The 22,826-nt window shown below is 38.3% G+C and overlaps 3 protein-coding genes across 3 annotated transcripts; all 3 read right to left on the reverse strand.

Annotated features, from left to right (window-relative positions):
• Positions 1-6,892: 6,892 nt before the first annotated feature.
• Positions 6,893-7,783, reverse strand: LOC125352874 (putative vomeronasal receptor-like protein 4). The gene has a single exon (XM_048348269.1). The coding sequence runs from the start codon at positions 7,781-7,783 to the stop codon at positions 6,893-6,895; it is 891 nt and encodes a 296-aa protein (XP_048204226.1).
• An 8,211-nt stretch (positions 7,784-15,994) lies between these two features.
• Positions 15,995-17,107, reverse strand: LOC125352926 (U6 snRNA-associated Sm-like protein LSm8). The gene has a single exon (XM_048348320.1). The coding sequence runs from the start codon at positions 17,105-17,107 to the stop codon at positions 16,823-16,825; it is 285 nt and encodes a 94-aa protein (XP_048204277.1). The 3' UTR covers positions 15,995-16,822.
• A 3,531-nt stretch (positions 17,108-20,638) lies between these two features.
• LOC125353625 (putative vomeronasal receptor-like protein 4) lies at positions 20,639-21,529 on the reverse strand. Its single transcript, XM_048349298.1, has one exon. The coding sequence runs from the start codon at positions 21,527-21,529 to the stop codon at positions 20,639-20,641; it is 891 nt and encodes a 296-aa protein (XP_048205255.1).
• Positions 21,530-22,826: the final 1,297 nt, after the last annotated feature.

Genomic DNA, 22,826 nt, shown 5'->3' on the forward strand with positions numbered 1-22,826 from the left:
TTGTCTTTTTAGATGCTCAGCGTCTGTGGACATTGCCCATGAGAACTGAGAGGGATGTGTGTACATTTCCCTATCACAATCACATGTCAGTTCTGGATCCCTAATACCATTTCATATATGGTCTTTTTCTCAATGGTCCATTAGGCAATAAAGAAGGTCCAAGGAGATGGAGGCAGGTGATTTTAAATTCACCACAGGCAGATATGCAGATTTACCTTTAATAACATTTTTCTGTTTTCCACCCATTCTTTCCCTTCCCAGATCCCAGTATTTCCTGAAGTGAAGGAATGCAGGGCAGTGAGAGGAAGAAGAGACCTCACATTCAGATGACACTACTTTATTTAACCCACAAAAGAGTTATATTGAGGGAGTGAAGAGGAGAGAGGAGTGGAGAGCTCCTACTCTTGCTTGAGGAACTGACAGCAGAGCCTGTGGGGTTGTCTTACACTCATTTGCATCATGTGGTACAGGTTTCTCTGCTGTTACAGCCCATGTCGCACTGAAGACTGCAGTCAAACTTGTACTGCCTGAGGTGACTGAGAAAATAGGGCTCCCTCACACATTTAATTTTTTTTAACTTTTTAAAATTCTCCACTGTGTTATCGAAGATCCTTCATACTCAACTATTATGCCAGTGGGTGTGTGAGGATGGCACAGCCATACAAACACAGAAAATCTGGGCATGAATAATTCCACAATGAAGACCACAAATGTCTAAAATTTCTGGTCAGTGGTTATAAAAAATGAACACAACACTTTCTTGTGGTTTATGCACGAATGCTGTGAAGACCTTTTAAGTATTCCAAGTCCCTCCTAGGTTTACATGTGTATGTTTGGTTTAATGTGTGATTGGATATGTGCCTGTATTTACAGCTCTGCTATCAGGACAGAGAAATAATAGTTGATAGTTGCTTTCATAGAAAAGAACAGATAATTTTTCCTTTTTTTTTTTTTTTCTACCAGGAGGCCCCACTCTGCCTGCTCTGGGGCCCCACTTGGTCTGCCCCCATGCTGAGGTCCTTTCAGTGAAGCCATCTGCTCCCATCTCCACCCCTGCCCCCACCCTTGCTCCCCAGAATAGATAACTTCATTGTTTTGCTAATTAAAAAATCAAATTAATTGCCAATTTAATTTCACGTAACATTTCCTCTGTTTTGTAACACTTATAACGTGTTCTGTTTATAATTTTACTTGTTTAATTTATGTCTTGGTTCTATTTTGATTTATTCTGTGTGTGGTTGTACTGAGGCTTGAACTCAAGACCTCATGCTGTTGCTTGGCAAAGAAGACTGCTACTTTATTACATGAGCCACACCATGATTTCAGCATTTTATTGATTAACGGGAGACTAATTTGGCAACCTACAGGACATCTGTTTTGCTATAGATTACTCCATTGAGAATTGCTGAGGTCCTTCAGTTTTCTCTGTTTCCAAGTATTGCTGATGACTGGGCTAAATAGCAACAAAATTCAGAAGGCTCTATTGTTGGGGATTCACACTGCCCTTCCCCCATCCCTGGGGCAGTGTGGGATGGAGCCCCTCCCACCTTCCGGCCTCAACCCGAAGAGAATCAAGCGGTCCCTGCCTCTCGGCTTGGCCACATGTCTAATGGCGGAGGCCTGGCCCTTGGGGGATTGTGATCTCCGCCCACAGAGGAAGTTCATGACATCACCTGATGGACAGCCCAGCTCAGCCAATCAGCTAGTCACCCCAAGTCCCGCTCCTTCCGCCTTTGTCACCGTAATAAATTCTTCTGCCCGCCTTCTGGATGGGTGAGACTGGTAGACCATCCAGACTGGCTCCCCGGGATTTTCTTCCTGTGTCGGACACCTGAGGGGGGCTGACGGGGAAGGGGATTTCGGCAACTTTCCTCATCTTAATGTAATCCATAAGAACACGCTTTGTTCCTTCCGTGGGCGGGAGGGATAAAAGCCAAGTGTTCTTTTTTTGTTTTTGGCCTGTCCTAGGCCATGAACTCAGGGCCTGAGCACTGTCCCTGGCTTCTTTTTTGCTCAAGGCTAGCACTCTGCCACTTGAGCCACAGCGCCACTTCTGGCCATTTTCTGTGTATGTGGTGCTGAGGAATCGAACCCAGGGCCTCATGTATACGAGGCAAGCACTTTTGCCACTGGGCCATATTCCCAGCCCCTTGCCGAGTATTCTTTCATAGTTTGGGATCAGGCATTCCCCCAGGAGATAGGGGGAAAAGGGGTCACGAGCTCCAACATATGGTGCCCAATGTGGGGCGGGAACGCCCGGAATTTCGGGGTCTAGTAACCCCACAGGTTACACTGAGTAAGTGGGTTTTCAGAGGAGGGTCGTGCCCATCCAGATGGGGCAGAAGCATAGAGAGAGAAGCGGATTTTCTGCTGCCCTCGGGGGGAATGGGCTCATGCAGCTTTGCGAGTCCAGCGACACGGCTTCGCGCCGAGCAGGGGGGAGCGGGGTGCATCCCGCAGAGACATGGCAGGGGAGCGCTGGGGATGGCGGCGGGAGCCCTCGCCCACCTGGCGTTTCCAGTTCCTGATCTGCGAACAGGTGGCGGGGTGTGTGCGGAGAGCGTCTGGGCTCCACGAGGCCTCGGGTTTGCGAGCAATGGCGTGCGCTGGGCGCCCACGGCGGCGGCTACACACTTGGGGGCCCAGGGCTGACAGCTCGGGTTCCTCAGCGGTGCTTGGGAAATGGTGGGCGGAGACCACGAGCTGTGTGGGGTGCCCGGGGTGGTTCGCCCTCATGCTGGCCCCCTCCCGTCCCTTTCCGTTTCTGAGGCTACCGCACGGTGGCGGCGGAGCGTTTGGACGGAAACTGCTTTTTGACCGAGCTGCCGGCTTCACAGCAGCTGGGTGGGGCTAGCCTGCTGCGGATCTGCGAGATCGCCCCCCGCCCTCCCTCCTGCGGTATGCCTGTTGTTTCTCTCTGTGGCAAGTTTACAGCTCACAGGCTGAGTGAGAGAACAAGGAAAAAGCCCAAGATTTCCAACTAAAACGCAATAATTGGAGATATTTAAAAAAGGGAAACAAAGAGTTTTGATACAGCAATAAGTAATTTGGTTGGATTTCCTATAATTTCCAGTTCAATGATACAAAAATTGGAGGAGTTTTTTTCTGGATGGATGGAAAGTTTGCTTGTCTGATGTGATTTAAAAAAGCTGCTTTGAAAGACGCAAAGAAAGGTTTGCTGCTCATGTTATTGATGTTTGTTAAGCTTGGAGATTCGGTTAAGTTCTGCTTGTTGTTGGCTAAATCCTGTTTTCTCTAGCATTGACCATGTGGCAGGCAATAGATCCCACATCTTGGTTCCCTCAAGGTTCCAAAAACTCTTGAAGGTGGAGTCCCACCCTTCCCCCAGGTGATGGGCATGTCAAATTCCTGGAGGCAGGGACTTGGAGTCTCCAGCTCCCAGTAACCCTGCCCCCACTCTGAACTCTGTAACTTTGGCCTTGCATTTCAAAGGTGCCTTGCAATTCAGATGCTGGAAGATGAAAGTGTCTTTCCGTGAGTTTACTGTCTGTTCATGTCCTGTCTCTCCTAAGCTCCCCATGGGAGCTAAACTGGTTTCTCAAAATGTGGCTTTTCAGATAATCTGTATTTGAAAAAATTGTCATGTTGGGAGTCACAGATTTGTCTTGGGATTGGGTGACTAGGAGAGGTTTCCTTTTTGTTTTTTATCAACCACATGGTTCTATTATGAGCAAATTAATACCATTTGCCACTGGAATTCCAGAAAACTTAAATGGCCAATCAGAAAAGCAATTTTAAGAGTGCTCAGGGTTCATATGTGTGTCTGTGTGTCTGTATATCTGTCTGGTAAAACTTAAAAGCAAAACAAAAATAGGTTTTCAACCCAAACCGGTCGTGTTCGGGTGCAAGCAAATATGTCTAAGAAAAACTCCAAAAGGTTCAAATAATACAGCATGTGTTATAAGTACAATGATATAAAACCAATGTGTTATTCTTTATATTCAGTGTGTTAAAAGTCAAGTGTACATCTAGTCCTGACAATTCTTTGGCGTAAATTAAGATTTTACCTTCTCATTTTTCTCTCCTGTGTTCTCATAAACTCTCAAGATCAAGAAATCAGAATTGTTTCATACAAATGTGACTATTAACCTAAATTTTCCTAACCCAAAATTAAACATTTTGCTTGCTAAGATACAGGTCCAACGCGTGTGCTAGCTGTCTGTTCCCAAGCTGCCTGGTTTCACTACTAACAATTCCTTGGTCTCTCTCCCTCTCTCTTACATTGGAAACTGCTCAAACGATTTATGAGCCTTGTGAGGATTTGGATAGTCCTATCATAACAGTTACTCTAGGATAAATCATCATAGTTATGTTGGTGGTCACAGAGATAGCCGTGTGAATTTTGTGATTAAGAAAATCCTTTTACCCTGCTTAAATGTTGGGGGATTTTAAATATCAACCAGTCTGTGTAGAAATTTTCCAGGCAACCCAAGACATGGTGTGACAGTCTATCCAGAGATGCCACTGCAGCCTTGCCCAGATCTCTCCATCGCATGGCATGGAACCTGCTAATTTGGGATGAAAGACGCAGCCACTGCTAAAACTGAAAATTCCACACCACTTTAACCCTTTGTCCCTGCTTGTAATTTATCTGTGTTCTCTTTCACTTGCCGGTAAGATGAAATGGCATGATTCAGGTTGATGGCACATAGATCTCATGTTGTCTAAGTGTTACAGCAAAACCTTAACAAGCAGTTTTTGGTCAGCTCTCAACAAGTTACAAATGGATTATCTCTGTTGTTTTCCTTGTTGCTCAATTGGAGATAAAAAGGGCTTGTATGACTAAGACTCCCTGGATACAGTTCAAAGCCAGCCCAGGCAAAAGAAAAATCTCTCTAAAACTCCACCTCCCAGTTAACCAGCAAAGAGCCAGATTGAGAGCTTGGCTCAAGAGAACCAGCAAAATGCTCAAAGTGGCACTGTGGCTCAAGTAGTAGAGCACTAGCCTCAAACAGAAGTGCTCAGGGACAGTGCTCAGGCCCTGAGTTAAAAACCCATAAATGCAAGGGCTGGGGATATAGCCTAGTGGCAAGAGTGTTTGCCTCGTATACATGAGGCCCTGGGTTCAATTCCTCATCACCACATATATACAGAAAACGGCCAGAAGTGGCACTGTGGCTCAAGTGGCAGAGTGTTAGCCTTGAGCAAAAAGAAGCCAGGGACAGTGCTCAGGCCCTGAGTCCAAGCCCCAGGACTGGCCAAACAAGCAAACAAACAAACAAACAAAAAACCGTAAATGCGGATGGGAGTATACCATCCCAGCAACAAGCGCTGAAACTCCTGGGACTTAGCCAGTCCAGGAGATGGGAATGTGGAGTGGAGTGAGAGAAGAATGGTGTCATATCCTAAATGGAGCTGCCTTGTCTCGCCCTTTCAAAACGGCTCAGAGCCGGGAAATAGAGAGAAATAATACCTGTCCATTTTCTTTTTTTTCTGCCAGTTGTGTGTATGTGTGTGTGTGTGTATATATATATATATATATATATATATATATATATATATATATATATATATGTATATATATATATTTATTTATTTTTTGCCTCTGACTGGCTATGCTCTTCATAATTCAACTTTTATGTCAATTTCTAATTTTTCTTCAAGCATTTATGTTCCTTTTGGAATGATATTTAGGACTTATATGGGAACCTCCTATCTTACCTTATATCCTGTATCATAGATGAAGAAAAGCCTGTTACAGGAAAACTGTGAAATGACGATAAACACCATACTGCATATCTTTAAGCAAGTCATAATCTCTCAAATATCCTAGAGTATGAAATGATAACATTAGTAACATCCTTTTTGTGTGACTATCATGCAATCAAACCAGAAAGAGGATGTAGTCGCCACTGCTTACTCGAGAAACAAAACACAAAAATATGTACAGAGCCAGAAAAGACATACAGATGAGGCATTCTTAGTGGAGTGGACAAGTGTTGGAAATTTCAGTGGTAGAGTGTGAGGAAGAAACACATGAGCATCTGGCCTCAATCCTGACATCAAGCACAAAAAAGGAGGAAAAGTTAGTAAGATAAGTATTAAAGAAAAGAATAAAAAAGTAGTGTTACTATTTAATACTGGAGTGTAAGCCTATGTCTATCAGTGCTAATGTTTTATACTATGGGTATGTTATGAATATGTGAAATGAGTAAAGCCAGTCCTGTATTCTTTTTTTTTTAATTTAATGTAATTGTAAAGGTGAGGGACAGAGGGGTTACTGGGTGCCAGTGGCTCACACCTGTAATCCTAGCTACTTAGGAGGCTGAGATCTAAGAGTGGCAGTTTGAAGCCAACCTGGGTGTGAAAGCTGGTGTGACTCTTATCTCCAGAAAAATACCAAAAGCGGAAAGTGGAGTTAGGGCTTAATAGTGGAACACTAGAGTTGCACACAAAAGTTAAAGAATGCCACCACCCACCCCCCCCACAACAATAGTTGACTTGATATCTTATAATGGGAACTATGGGTTCTATACAAGTATTTGTTTCTATTCAATAAAAAAGGAAAGAAATCTGTGAGCAGGGATGAGAGGGGGAAACTGGAAGAAAGTAAAGGAAGTGGTGACATTGTTCCATAAAAAACTGTACTCATTAGCTAGTAAACCCTTTAATAGCTGTAAACCCTTTAATAGTAACAATAAAGTCATTTTTTAAAACACAAAGGAAGTTCCTCACCTAAAATAACCAATCCCAAATGTTTCATGGATTACTAAAGACTAACTGATCACTGAATATTATAAAAGCACTAATCAGTGATATTCTTAGACAAATTTCTGTTTGATTAATGTTCATTTTCATTTATTTGTTTAACATGTTTTGAATGCACCAAAAAATCTGGAAACCTGTGACAAAATGTGATATCAATGTGTTTTCAATGCCAACATTGAGCCACATTTCTATCTTTGGGAATCAGTATAAAGGGACTCAGAATTGCATAACCAACCCTCAGAAACTCTTGAATATTTACCATCATGAAATAACTCTCTAAGAAGAAACTTAAAAATAGAGAAAGAACACACTCTGTCCAATAAAAGAAAAGAAAACAAAGCATGAGAAGGAGAACACTGTGAACAGCTTTCATTTCATGGCGAGTTTTGTAGGCAAACTTGGATCTCTGAAGGTAGAGAACATGCTGGTGGTGCTGGTGGAGAAGAAATACCATGTAGCCACTGGCCACAGCCATGATCCCCTGAAACACAGCATCTCTCAAGACCATGAGGGCAAGAAAAATCCATCTCATTACCAAGTTGCCTGGTAGAAAATAACAATAGCCCTCACTTCGAGTAATTTGTGATGTGTTCATACTGCTGATATTTTTTATGTGGAATAGTAAGTTCATGCTTATCGAGGAATTGAGTATCCAAAAGAACAGCAATGAGGAAAAGATGTGCCTCCCAGATTGAAGCTTCAGCTTTCTCCACACAGAGTCTCTGGGACTGATGGTGATGGCCTGGACCAGGGTGAGGAGACAGGTGGTGCAGATGGAAATTCCTCGAGTCACTCTCTCTAGGTAAATAAAAATCATACAACCTACATCCTCTAAGAAGTTCTCCACACCAAAGTATGCGAGTGTTTTGGGTGTCACTTTTAAAAGAAGCATTATGCTGTTTGTAAAAGCCAAGTGGATGAATAGAAGGTGTATATATTTCTTCTTGGTACTGTTAAACATGTGCACGTAAGCCAAAAAACTAAAGATGTTCCCTACAATGCCAACTCCAGATAAACAAAGGAAGATTGTTCCCTTCACAAACCTCAAAGACATATCTTACTTTATAGGCAGAGGAAAATGGCTCCAGCAAACACCATACTTAAGCAACTGTTGCCAAGGACAAAAGGCATCTGCAAAAAAGTCACATGTAACATATTTTTGCAAGGAAAAGAACAATCATGTTCCATGTACTGATTTATTTTTTTAATCCAAAAGGACTGTCTTTTTCGATGTGACACTTTATGCAAATCTCTCAGTATAGTCTGAGATGCCTTATTAATAAATGTCTTCACAAATCTAAACTTTCTATCTAGATTTTTTTAGTTCATAATAGTAAAAGTTGTCTGCCTTTTAAATCATACACATTTCACATGTCCAAGTTAAAGTGACAGAATTGAACCTCAAAGTCCTTCCCCAGAATTTTTCTTTTTTTAAAAAATTTTCATCCTATTACATGCCTATCAAACTTTTCCAGATACCTTGACTCTTCTCCCACTTGTCATTTCCCCTGACCCACACACAGACAGTCCTGAAATCCTGTTGCTTCAACATTTGTAATGTCTTTTGGAAACCTCCACAGTATCTTTTGTTTTATTAAATATTCTTCTCTTACATTTTGAAGAGCACAACAATTCAGGGTTTATATTTTGCTTCCAGGTTTTATCTTTGATGCCTAAACCTTAACATTTTTGTGTTTTAATACTCAAATGATTAAATGATTTTTACAGCTGACGAGTGTTCAGGGGATTTTTGGTCCTCAGCTATTAGGTCAAACTGTATCACCATATCAGCTATGATACAGTACTGATTCTGCCAATAGAGTCACCAAATGTCAGATAACTCCACTGGCTCCTGGTAGGAAGAGTGGCCTAGAGGAACTATGGATTGCTGTCTGAGGGTCATTAGGAGAGGCTTAAATTCCCATTTTGTGCCCATTGGGGCTTGTGAGAGAAGCCTGAATCATTTCTGGATTCTTGATATTTATCAAGGTAGATCAGGGTATGGTATTACCTAGGTATTGTGTACTGTTATAAGGTGAGGGCAGGTTTTGTGTTAGCAATACCCAACGTTGACGGCAAGTAGTTAGGTCAGTTGGGGACATTATTGGTTTGAAATGATAGTATTCAAATTGAGTGTCATGATGGCATTTACAGTTGCTGCATGACCTTACAAGAAAGAATGACCTCACTGACTTTTCAGGTTGCTTTATCTGTGTCATTTTTCCTAGTAAGGTTGCAAGTTCCCCATCAGACCAAGTTCTTTTTCCCTCTTCAAGCCTGAATAAGATCTAATCTTTCACATGTAAGAGCTCTAACTTCATTTCCTTCCTAGAAATTACATAAAACAACTGGTAGTTTATACAAAATATAATAAATTAAAATATTTGGATTAATCCATGAAAGGTTTGCATGTTTTGGAATGCCTTTTGTCAGCTTTTCCTTTTTCCTTCCTTCTAAATATTACAGGATTGTTTCAAATATATTTGTCCCGAAGGTCTCTCACCACATTGTCTGCACCATGCTGGGCTTATACTCAGCTTAGGTACCAGGTAGATTTATGACTGTAGTTATTCCAGTTCAATCTTTTCCCTGACAAATGAAACAATTTTGCCTTTACCGGTGAATCATCAGAAGCAAGCATGCTACAAGATTTAAAGGCAAACAGTAACTCACTAACAAATCTTAAGTTTTGTTTAAGAATTTAGATATTATAATCACTGATTTTTTAGTCAGAAGTTTTATCCATTTCAACCTCCTGTAACCAATATATCTTAATATTTTAATGGACTTACACCTTTTATTGTTTGGTTAATGCTTATTTGTTTGCCAATGAGGCCCATACCACCCCCCCCCCCCCGCCCCCGATCTTTCTTTCTTCCTTTCCCCAAACTCCAAAGCTCCAAATTGTGTTTGGAATGAGCTTCTTAGACATGTATTAAGAAACTTAGGTTTTTGTTTGTTTGTTGCTGTTGTTTTTTGGCTGGAAGCATATCAGAAGAAGGAATAGTGACTATTTGCCTACATTTGCTTTGGAAACTCAGTAGAAATCTAGTTTTAAAGACAGGCTTTACAATAATTGAGGTGGATAAAGCCCTATCTTGGCCTAGCATCTAATAACTGAGGCAAGATAGCACTCACCCTTGGCCATTTTCTCCAATAAAAATAGGCTGGTTGCCTGTTGCTAAATAAAACTAGAATAAAATTCAGGTGAGTTCCTTCAGGTTATGATATTTAGAATTTCACAAGACTAGTCAGTAACTCCCTGATTCAGGCAAAGAAGGTAACATTCATGTTAACAGAGGGACATTTTCTGAGGGACATTTATGTAGCATATATTTTGTAGTAAAATCAGGAATTGTTATATCTACTCACCATGTTATCTGTGGTGAAGACAAACTCGTGCTTAGTCCTTCTGGCCAAGGAGGCTTCACAAGTCATACTTGTACCTTCAGCGTCTCTAGAGCTCTCAGCCACTAGCCCCGACACTTCAGTTTTCACACTTGTGTCCCTGACAGGGAGGAGGAAGCTCTATAGATTTTCTGTCTCTGAAGTACAACTTTTGTTTTCCCTGCACAATTACTAAATTGATTGCCTCAGAAATTGTATCAGGCTTAATTATCATTTAATTATTCTAGATACAAAAGTGAAAAAGTATAACTTGAGGACAGGTGTGGGAGGGGAAAGTGAAGGAAAATATTGTTTAAAAAAGAAATGTTTTCATTACCTAACTTAGGAAATGATAACCCCTCTGTACAAAAATCTTAAGAATAACAATAAAATTAAGTTTTTACAAGTTGAGAAAGTGAACTCCAGACCAGGTATCTATACCTAATGTTGCTTACTCCTCCAGATTTGTCTGTTTTTCCTAAAGTTCCAATCTGTGGGAACCAGCTATTGAGATAGAGAATAAGCCACTCCATTTCTTTCTCAAGTCCTTCTATAAGTATACGCAATTTTGATAAAGAATGTTTAGTACTTGGGACTCCATTTTCTGAGAAAGTCCCAACCATTTTTCTAGGGAGGATAAGATTCACCTACTTTTATGTATGTGCATGGGCACTTCAAAGTCTTTGCCATATGTGGATTTTGGTACCATCTGTATTCGACAATAAATGGAACTCAAAAACTTCAGTGTGCTCATTTCTTCCCCTTTCCATTGTTTTTTTTCCCCACTTGATTAAAACTTGTTTTTCTTTCTTCTTTTTTTTTTTTTTTTTGGCCAGTCCTGGGGCCTTGGACTCAGGGCCTGAGCACTGTCCCTGGCTTCTTCCCGCTCAAGGCTAACACTCTGCCACTTGAGCCACAGCGCCGCTTCTGGCCGTTTTCTGTATATGTGGTGCTGGGGAATCGAATCTAGGGCCTCGTGTATCCGAGGCAGGCACTCTTGCCACTAGGCTATATCCCCAGCCCCTTCTTTTTTAAATGTATTGTACAGAGTGGTTACAGTTATGTAAGTAAAGAGATGAGTACAATTCTTACCAAACATTTTTATCCCCTTCCTTCTTTTCTCCCTCTATCCCTCCCACCAAATCCCCTCTCCTCCCAAGTTATAAATTCATTTCCAGCATAGTATCTTGTGAGTATCACAGTTGCATTAGTTCACCAGTTTTCTTTTTTTCCTGAATAATTACTTATTTATTGTCAAAGTGATGTACAGAGGGGTTACAGTTTCATATGTAAGGCAGTGGGTACATTTCTTGTACAAATTGTTACCTCCTCCCTCATTTCCTCCCTTCCCTCTCCCCCTTTCCATGTCCCCCCATGAGTTGTTCAGTTGGTTTACACCAAATGGTTTTGTAAGTATTGATTTTGGAGTCATTTGTTTTTTTTATCCTTTGTCTCTCAATTTTGATATTCCTTTTCCTTTTCCTAGTTCTAATACCAGTATATACAGTATGCAGGGTACTCAGATCAGATACAGTGATACACGGGGACAACCACAGGCAGAGGATACAAGAGGATCATCAACAAAAAAATGCTACATTTTCACATGGAATGTTGAAAGTAATTACAACAGTGATATAACACTCATTTCTATAACATGGAGTTCATTTCACTTAACATCATCTTATGTGTTCGAAAGCTATTGGGTATTGTGATCCTCTGCTGTAACTAGCCTAAACCTGTACTAATTATCCCCTATGAGGAAAACCATAGATTTCATGTTTCTTTGGGTCTGGCTCACTTCACTTAGTATAATTTTTTTTTTCCAAGTCCTTCCATTTCCTTACGAATGGGGCAATGTCATTCTTTCTGATAGAGGCATAAAATTCCATTGTGTATATGTACCACATTTTCCTGATCCATTCATGTACTGAGGGGCATCTGGGTTGGTTCCATATTTTAACAATGACAAATTGTGCTGCGATGAACATTGTTGTGCTGGTGGCTTTAGTGTGTTCTTGTTTGTGGTCTTTTGGGTAGATGTCCAAAAGTGGGGCTGCTTGGTCATAGGGGAATTCTATGTTTAGCCTTCTGAGGAATCTCCATACCGCTTTCTAGAGTGGCTGAACAAGTTTACATTCCCACCAACAATCTGTAATTCCCTTTATCATCATCAAATATCTGATTTATCTAAATTTATATAAATACAAAGGCTATCAAAATAAAAAAAAAACAGTGGCAACAGGGGGTAAACCAAAAGAAAAAAGAAAAAAAATGGAAGAAAAAAGGAATACCTGCATATAGTACATTAAAAAACATTGTTTCCATATCTTGTTGTTCATCTCGATTAGAACCATTTTCTAAGGTCATATTTACATAGCTATTGAGCTATTGGGATCCTCTGCTAGAACTATCTTAGATATATACCAATTATTACAAATGAGGGAAACTATGGAGCCTATGTTTCTTTGGGTCTGGCTTCACTTAATATGATTTTTTTCCAAGTCCTTTCATTTCCTTGTAAAAGTGGCAATGTCATTCTTTCTGAAGGAAGGATAGAATTCTGTTGTATATGTATACCAGATTTTCTTAGTCCATTCATCCACACAGGGGCATCTGGGTTTGTATAATGGTAAATCCCGCTTGTATAATTTGTTGATACCAAAGATTGGACCCATCTATTATTTATTCTTCTGCTACACAGGACCTTCCTAGTCCCTGGTACAAAGGATTGTAAATAAATGTGGACATAAATCTGGGATTTAAGGTGTGAATAGCATTATTTTTTTCCAGTAATGAGAGAAAACCTCATGGTCACTGATTCTAGTCACTGGGATGACACAATGGCATTTATGAATATATAATGGTCTCAGTGTTGTAATGTATGTGCTACTTTTCTCTATTTGAAGAAATATGTATGTGATCTTCTTTTCTTCTTTTTAAAAGAAACAATGTTTAAATCAGATTGTGAATCTGAGATTAACACAAGTGAAAGCATGAAATCTGAGGATTTCTCATCATTATTCTGGTCATCCCAACTTTGCTTTATACATAGTGCATTGTGTAATTTTTATCTTTCTGTTTCTTTCTCAGAAAGGCACTGAGAAACATTTAAAAGTAACTGACAGTTTTGTTTACACATTTCTGGTTTCTTTTCACATGCAACCGTACAGTGATCTATGAACAATCCCAAATCTCCTCCTATGTTATAGTTTGCTTCCCTACTTGAGAACTTTATTGTTATAGAATGCATTATAAGTTATATAAACGTGTGTTTATGTACATGCACATGCATGACACTATTTAAGATCACTATGACCTCAGAAAAATGATGGGATTATAAGTGAGATTTCCAGTGGGGGTCCTTTCTATGAGAAGATTTCAAGTAAGACATGAAACATAATTGAAGTAATGGAAAAATTTATTTAAAAAACAGTAAAGTTAATCAAGAAAAGGGAGAAGACACTCCCATAGAGACTAGTGGGCAGACTCAGAGAGACCAGTGATGTGCTTCTTGTGTTCTGTTTTTATTAGAGCTTAAAGAGAAGCTTTTAGAGTTTAATGAACTTATCTATACAAAATGCTTTTTATTAAATTTATCCCATTGTAGCTTCTACCATAATCCCCTTACTCAGTAGTAGTTGCTCAAGTACCTTTGATTGTCTCCTTTTGATTACCTATATTTATTTAAAATAAAATCCAACATTCTGCTCTTCAAATATTTGTTTGATCTGTCCTATCTATAACATTCTCCTCCTTGCATTAAAATATTATGACTTTTCACTTTTGAAGAATTCAGAATAATTTTGCAATAGATTTTTTATATCTAAATATGATCCATTTCCATGTGGTCATTTAATTTACTGTTATCCAACATATTTCCTTTAAATTCACTAAATTTGTAGGCTTGATAGCATTAAGTGTGATGTCTTGATTTTAGGTAGGTCTACATATTTTAGTACACTGCATCCAAAATGTTGGCAGTTCAGGAGATTCAAATCCTGCAGTAGATTTTAGAGAGAGAGAGAAGATTAGAATAGTACAGAAAGAAATTGAATAAAATGTTTGTAGATTGTTTATAATTCCAAGAGAGATATGTGTGAAAGTTATGGTATATTTGCATTCAAGTAGGCCATATTTTTATTAGGAAGGAAAGATCTTTACCAACTTGGAATATTATAAATAACCAAAGATATATATATATATACATTATATATACAAAGATGTATATATAATCAACCCAAAGAAAACCTGCATTGTTAAGCAGGGCAGTGTAAACCTAATATTTCTAGGAACAATGAGATACAGTATAGGGTAGGGTTCAAACATGGAGTGTAAGCCCATCTCTGTCAGTACTAAGATTTTATGCTCTAAACCTAATTAGTCAATAAATTCTTTTTTTTAAAGCAAATATTGTTTATTGTTCTGACATCAAGATTTCTAACACTTTAAGACAAAACTGTTAGCATGACATCATTTAACCCATCAAAAGACTTTAACATGAAAACAATATAATTCAAAACCATTATTTTAGAATCTTTTCAGTTAAAAAGCTGCTTTTTTAAGCTAATTGCCCTAATTAAGTTTAATGAAACTATCTTGCCACAATTATCTTTAATTCATTTATGAAGCTGGTTTAATTTGTACCTTCTGAGTCATAAAAGTACACTAGTATTAAGACTGATATGAGCCTTTTTATAAATAAAAATTATTACAGCTTCACTAAGGAATATTTTAAAAATTAATATTGTAATCATACTAACACCAATGGTTATGGATCCCTTACAATTCTCATATAAAAGCAAATTCCACTTGACTTGTTTTGAGTATAAAAAGTTTACCAAGTATACCTAGGAATAAAAACTTAGCTATACTCCTGATATATTTTCATTCACTTTCTCCATTAATTATTAATGAAAAACATGGATTTTTTTTCCTATCATGTACCACAAAACACACCAAAGATTTTTTCTTTTGAAGATTTTTAAAGAGGACTCACAAAGAGTACTATGGCTTATGTTTACTTAGGTGTAATTTCTGTTGGTATGTCAAGAAACTTGATAAAGGTCTAATCTGGAACTATTTGTCCCATTAAGAGTGGATTTTTCTTAACCAGAAAATGTTTAGTATTCTTAATTTTTAGAATTTATTAATTTCAAATACAATTACTTATTTGACTCTTTAAACTTGCTTTAACTACCTTGCATCCTCATTTTACTGTACATTATAAAACTTTGCATTACAAAAGCAAAATCCGTATGAAATACTAATAGCAATACTGATTAATCTCTCTAATCCTCCCAGAGACTATGATATCATTACTCTAGGGTGATAGTGCTTGGTGGCCAATGAAGAAAATCACCAACATCTCTCTTTACAAGGCTTGTTTCCATTTTGTTTTTAACCTCAACTATCATAACTATTTCATTTTAAAAAATGTGAATGAACTGCATTTGTAAATGCTCTGAAAAAAATGCATTCCAGAAGCTCTTTTTAGGATTTATACAAACTGGTCATCATCTCTTCTTTTTGAACTTTTATTGCTTAGGCAGGAGTAAAGAAACCTGAACTTCAGGCCAAATCCAGGCTATCTGCTCTCATATATTGGTTTTATTGGGAGTCATCCACAATTTACATATCTATTGCTGCCTCTGTGTTACAGCTGCACAGTTAACGAGGATGGAGACCATATGACCTAAAATTTTTTACTGTACAAAGCTTTATGGGAAGTTTACCAATCCCTTTTTGGTAAGCATTCAATTAAAATTTTTTTAGCTAAAGGGATATAAATATTTTTCTATTCTTTTATCCACAAAATGGATTAGGGCTTTTGTGTACTAGCCGGAATTATAAAAACACTATTTACAGCATTGTTTATATATTCTTTTTAAAAGTCAAGTTTATTTCTGAAATAAAGATTTATGGAACCAGTGAGTCACAACAACAAGCACTGCTCCAAAGTTAAGGTTTACTTACCCACATTTACAACAAAAATCCTTTAACGTTAGACATTGCCAATTTTAAAAAGTAAAAGCCACAATGGTTTTTAAGACTACATGGAAGCAAAGTTTTCATACACTGAATTTCAGAAAACTCAGTATTAATGTGTTCATTCTACTTTTGTATCTAGCCTACCAGGTATAAAGATTTGACTAATCCTATCTTTTCTATATCCTTAGTATTCAAGTCTTAACTTCTGGCCCAATTTACTAAAACTTGTTCGGTATGTTTTTCCTTTACTTCACCAACACACATTTGCCTACACTCCTAAGTGCCACTTTTAAACTCTGACAAGCTACCACTAATGCAGTGGAATAAACGCCTGTAAATAAGATATCTGCAGAAGGCAAGATGTGTTCTGGCGACTTTCTCAACTGTAAGAGATACATAAATGTCTTGCAATATTGGTATCATTCATACAAAAAGTTCTCGTGGTATAATATCACAAAATGTTAATTTTTTCTAAGTTTTCAAAATGACTGTTATGTTTTTACATTATTTAACAGAAAAATAAAACCAAGCTACAATACTTAATTTAGGCCAACAAAGATTTTCCAATAAAAATGTCGAAGTATTTTAATTTACACATTACAGTGAATCAATATGAAGTCAAAGTCCACAATTATACATACATAAAAATTCTAAAAATCATCTTCAGAACAACTAGCTTCTGTACAATATTTACAGATGTTTAATGTATAGTTTTTCTTCAGTGTGCTACAGAGTTTAGAGGTTCTGCTCGGATATTCCCCAAGTCAAGCGCAGAATCTGTCTCTTCATCAATTTCTCCGATGACTGCAACATTGTCGCCTCTTAGGATGTATAATCCCAACACCACTTGCTCTACTCCCTGTGAAGAGCTGAATACACGTTCATGGCTTTCATCCAAAATCAAATTAATGGTCTGGTCAAAGCACTTTAGTGTTCCCACAATCATTCTCCCATCAGAAGTAATAACAGCAATGTTAATGTAGTTCTCCAGCGTGGACGTCATGCTGCTCGGCCCGGAGTCTCCGGGTCACTCAGTCCATAAATTCTTATGAACTTTATCAGTACTAGAAAGTACTAGAGTTTGAACTCAGGGCCTAATGCTTACTAGACTGTAACTAATTCTACCACTTGAGCCACACTTCCTGTCCTGGTTTTTAGTGAAGTTTTCAGGCTGGGAGGAGCTCAAACTGTAATCTGATGGATCTCAGCCTCCTGACTAGTCATTAAGCATTTTTTATTTAAATTTTTATTGTAAAGGTGATATACAGAGGGGTTATAATCACATAAGTCAAGTAATGAGTATTTTTGTTTTGAACAATGTCATCTTTTCTCTCATTTTCTACAATTTTTCCTTAGCTATCTGATTGAAAGAACTTCATTTTCCACTCACAGATCTATATTGAATGTTTCTCCTTTAAGAAATTAAGGACTGTATATCTCATATTTCATTAACATTTATGTAGAATCAGAACAACTTAGAGGTCTTTGAGGATAAAAATACTGATAGCATAGTGGAACTTGCTTAGAGCCCTAGGAAATGATGTCTAGAAATACTCCCTAATTTATTCTAAAAGATGACTTATTTACTAATTTTGAAAGAGTTGAATTCACAGTATTAACAATAATGGAAAATAGGAAAAGTTATAAACAAATTTCATCCACTATGCAAACATTTTAAAAATAATTTTCTTTCTCCTACTCTTTCCTGGAATCTTTTCAGGGTATCTGCTTTTACCTTGAGGTCTTTGATCTGTTTGGAATTGATTCTGGTGCAGGATGATATGTAAGGATCTAACTTTATTTTTCTACAGGTGTTTAAACAATTTTGCCAGCACCATTTGTTGAAGAGGTTGTCTTTCTTCCATCCTAGTTTTTGGCTCCCTTATCAAAAATGAGATGGCCATAGGTCTGCATGCAACCAACCCAGATGCCTCAGTAGAAAAATGGTTCAAGAAAATGTGGTCTATATACATGATTGAATTCTATTCTTCCATCAGAAAGAATGACTTTGCCATATTTGTAAGGAAATAGAAAGACTTGTGGGGTGGGGGGAAATGAGGGAGGAGGTAACAAGTTGAACACGAAATGTACTCACTGCCTTGCATATGAAATTGTAACCTGTCTGTACTTCACTTTGACAATAAAAAGGGGAAAAAAGGAAGACTTAGAAAAAATGATATTAAGTGAAGTGAACCAGACCTAAAGAAACAGATTCCATGGTGTCCCTCCCTGGAAATAATTAGATGCTGTCTAGGATAGTTCTAGCAGAGGATCACAATAACTCAATAGCTATGTACATGTGATAATATAAGATGATGCTAAGCAAAGTGAGCTCCAAGATATGAAAACAAATGGTTTTTCACTGTTGTTATTTTTAATGTACTATGTGCAATTATTTCTTTTGGTTTTCTTTTCTATGGTTTATCTTCTGTTGTCACTGCATTTGATTTTAGTACTCTGGATATTGTATATACATTCATCTGAATTAGGGAAGGGAAGAGGAACATCAAAATGGTGGGGCAAAGGATAAATGGTGAACCAATGTAACAGTGATACTCACAAGATAGTATGTGGGAAATTAACTGTACACCTTGGGAGGGGTTGGAAGGTGGGAGAAAAATGAGGGAGAGGGTAACAAGTTTGACAAGACATGTACTCACTACCTTATGTATGAATCTAACCCCTCTGTACATCACCTTGACAAAAAAATAATTTTCTTAATTTCTTAAAAAAATTATAGCTTCTTACGTTTATCCAAATGTTTCTTTTTACATTTAAGCAGCACTCTCTTCCCAGGAAAGGCCATTATTCTGGCATTGCTTTTTAATTGATAAAATTACAGGAGTTGGGAATATGGCCTAGTGCCAAGAGTGCTTGCCTTGTATACCTGAAGCCCTGGGTTTGATTCCTCAGCACCACATATATAGAAAAGGGCCAGAAGTGGCACTGTGGCTCAAGTGGCAGAGTGCCAGCCTTGAGCAAAAAGAAGCCAGGGACAGTGCTCAGGCCCTGAGTTCAAGGCCCAGGACTGGCAAAAAACAAAATAAAAAATTACACATTGCAAGTCATTTCCTAGGAACAGACTTTTATCTCATCATTCTTTTATAAATTGCATTCTACTGCATTCATTTTATGGACAAATGCTTACAGGTATTTTAACATAACCAAAAACTCATCTACTGCTAGTATTTAAATTGTGTTTATGAAATAATGAGCCATGAAATGTACATTATATTTCCTACGGTTATTCTAAAATATCAAGTATGCATGTGGGATCATGGAAAATGGATTCTCACAGAGCATAGATACACAGGACTATTTTAGAAAATTTGCCAAAATGTTTTCTTGCTGCTAACTATGTGAAAATTCGAGACTCAGAAATATTAGAATTAAAGCTATTAGGGCAGAGTACAGGAAGACATTTCTATGTCATTCTGTTATTCCAGGATCTCTCTGTCAACTCAGGGTTACAGTTCACAAAATTTTGGGCCTGGGAATAAAAACTTATATATTTAAGCTATTTTGAAATGACTTTGATTTATAACCAGCAAAACAGAAATAAGAACGCTTTCAAACTTATTATAAGATCATTGAAACAGAGATTTTCTTAATGCCTTTCTCTCCCCTAAGGCTTGCCACTATCTAGATTTCCCTCTCTGTGAATCAGCACAAATGGACTGAGAAATGCATAGCCAATGATAAAAAATTCTTGGTGACAGTTAACATCACAGAATTGTTCAGTAAGAAAGAATTTGAAAAGAAAGGAAAAAGGTAATCTGTCCAATAGAAGAAAAGAAAACAGAACATCAGAAGGAGAACACTCTGAGCAGCTCTCATTTCAGGGAGAGTTTGGTGAAGCTTAGAGCTCTGAAGGTAGAGAACACGGTGGCGCTGCCTGTGGAGAAGAAATATCATGTAGCCACTGGCCCTGCCCATGACACCCTGAATCATGGCACTGGGTACAGCCATAAGAAAAAGAAGTATCCATTTGATTTTCTGACTTTCTGATTCATAAGAATAATAATAGTTATTTTCAGCAGCTTCTGCTGTGCTTTTTTCCCTGCCAATTGTGATGTAATGAAGTAAGCTGATGCTTTTCAAAGAACTGAGGATCCAAAAGAGGAGAATCAGGGGGAGAATTTGCCATGGAGTCTTTGGCTTGAATCTCCAGCACAGAGAGCCTCTGGGACTGATGGCGAGGGCCTGGACCACAGTGAGGAGACTGCTGGTAGAGATGGAAAGGTCCCGGGCCATCCTCTCCAGATAAACAACAATCTTACAGCCTGTATCATCCAGGAAGTATCCCAAACCAAAAGATGCTATTGGTCTTGTCAGTCGTTCAGAAAGAAATATTGTGGTATTTGCACATGCCAAGTTTAGAAAAAAGGGTTGGGACCATTGATCAATGGCAAAAAGACTGGTCTGGCATGGACCAGGTCATATTTCAGTTTTCCAAACCAAACAGAACAAAACAAAACACTGAAATGTACACAATCAATAAAATCAATGAAATGGAACTTTCATCAATGTGTTTTCAATGCCACCATTGAGCCAGATTTTTATCTTTGGGAATCAGTATAAAGGGACTGAGGATTTCATAACCAAACCTCACATATTCTTGAATATTTACCATCATGAAATTATTCTCTAAGAAGGAATTTATAAGTAGAGAAAGAACACACTCTGCCCAATAAAAGAAAAGAAAACAAAGCATGAGAAAGAGAACACATTGAGCAGCTTTCACTTCAGGGGGAGTTTTGTAGGCAAATTTGGATCTCTGAAGGTAGAGAACACGCTGGTGGTGCTTGTGGAGATGAAATTCCATGTAGCCACTGGCCACAGCCATGATCCCCTGAAACACAGCATCCCTCAAGACCATAAGGGCAAGAAAAATCCATCTCATTATCAAGTTGCCTGGCAGAAAACAGCAATAGCCATCACATTGACTAGTTTGTGATATGTTCATACTTCTTACATTTTTTATATAGTATAGCAAGTTAATGCTTATCGAGGAATTGAGTATCCAAAAGAACAGCAATGGGGAAAGGATGTGCCTCACAGATTGAAGCTTTAGCTTTCTCCATGCAGAGTCTCTGGGACTGATGGTGATCGCCTGGACCAGGGTGAGGAGACAGGTGGTGCAGATGGAAAGTCCTCGAGTCACTCTCTCTAGGTAAACGAAAATCATGCAGCCTATATCCTTCAAGAAGTTCTCCACACCAAAGGCTGCTAATATCTTTGGTGTACCTTTTAAAAGAAGCATTATGGTGTTTGTAAAAGCTAAGTGGGTGTATAGAAGGTATATAAATTTCTTCTTGTTTTCTTTAAACATGTGCACATAATTTAAAAAAATAAAGATGTTCCCTAAAATGCCAAGTCCAAATATAGTAAGAATGATTGTCCCCTTCACCAAACTCAAAGACATTTCTTACTTTACAGGCAGAGAACTATTGATCCAGCAAACCTCATGTTTAAGGAAACTTGGTAAATAGGCATCTGCAAAAAAATCATATATCACATGTTTTTGCAGGGCATAGAACCGTCATGTTGTAGGTACTGTTTTATCTGTTACCTAAAGGACTCTTTTTTTTCCCTATGTGACACTCTGTGAAGCTTTCAGTCTAGTTTGAAATGCCTTGTCTTCACAAATCTAAACTTTCTACCTTGATTGTTTTGAGTTCATAAGTAAAACCTATCTACTTCCTTAAATTCTACACATTTAACAGGTCCAAATCAAATGACAGAATTGAATATTAAAGTCCTATAACCAGAATGTCTCCCCATTTAAAAAATTTTCATTCCACCATATTCTTGTCAATCATTTATACATACCTTGTCTCATGTCTCACCTCTCAACTGTCATGCTCCCAACCACACTCAGACAGTTCTGAAATCCTGTTGCTTCAATGTTTTCAATGCCTTTCCATAACTTCCATAGTATCTTTCTTTGCTCCTTTGTTTGTTTTTGTTTTTTGTCAATCTTGGGGCTTGATCTCTGGTCCTGGGCACCGTTCCCTGAGCCCTTGAGCTCAAGGCTAGTGCTCTACCACTTGAGCCACTACAGCACCACTTCCAGTTTCTGGTGGTTAATTGGAGATTAGAGTCTCTAAGACTTTCCTGCCTCGGCTAGCTTTGGACTATGATCCTCAGATCTCATCCTCCTGGGTCACTGAGCCACCAGAGCCCAGCTTTTGTTTAATTAAATACACTTTTCCTGTTTACATTTTGATGAGTATAGCAATTCAGGGGTTATATTTTGTTTCAAAGGTTTGATGCCTACACTTTACCTTTTTTAATGTTTCAATACCTCAAATGACTGGATGATTTTTACTGAATTTTTGGTCCTTGGTATTAGGTCAAACTGTATCACCTTATCAGCTATGATACAGTACTTCAAACTGAATCAACCAATAGAATCTCTGATTACCAAATGTCAGATAACCCCACTGCCTCCAGCTAGGAAGAGTGCCCTAGAGGAACTACGGATTGCTGTCAGAGGGTCATTAGGAGAAGCTTAAATTCACATTTTGTGCCCATCGGAGCATCTGACAGAAGCCTGAACATTTCTGGATTTTTGATGTTTGTCAAGGTAGATCAGTAGGGGATTACCTAGATATTGTGTACTGTTATAAGGTGAGAGCAGGTTTGTGTCAGCAATACCCAATGTTGATGGCATGTAGTTAAGTTAGTTGTGGACATTATTGGTTTGAAACGATAGTATT

The sequence above is a fragment of the Perognathus longimembris genome, chromosome 6 (genome assembly GCF_023159225.1).
Source record: "Perognathus longimembris pacificus isolate PPM17 chromosome 6, ASM2315922v1, whole genome shotgun sequence".
Taxonomy (NCBI): Eukaryota; Metazoa; Chordata; class Mammalia; order Rodentia; family Heteromyidae; genus Perognathus; species Perognathus longimembris.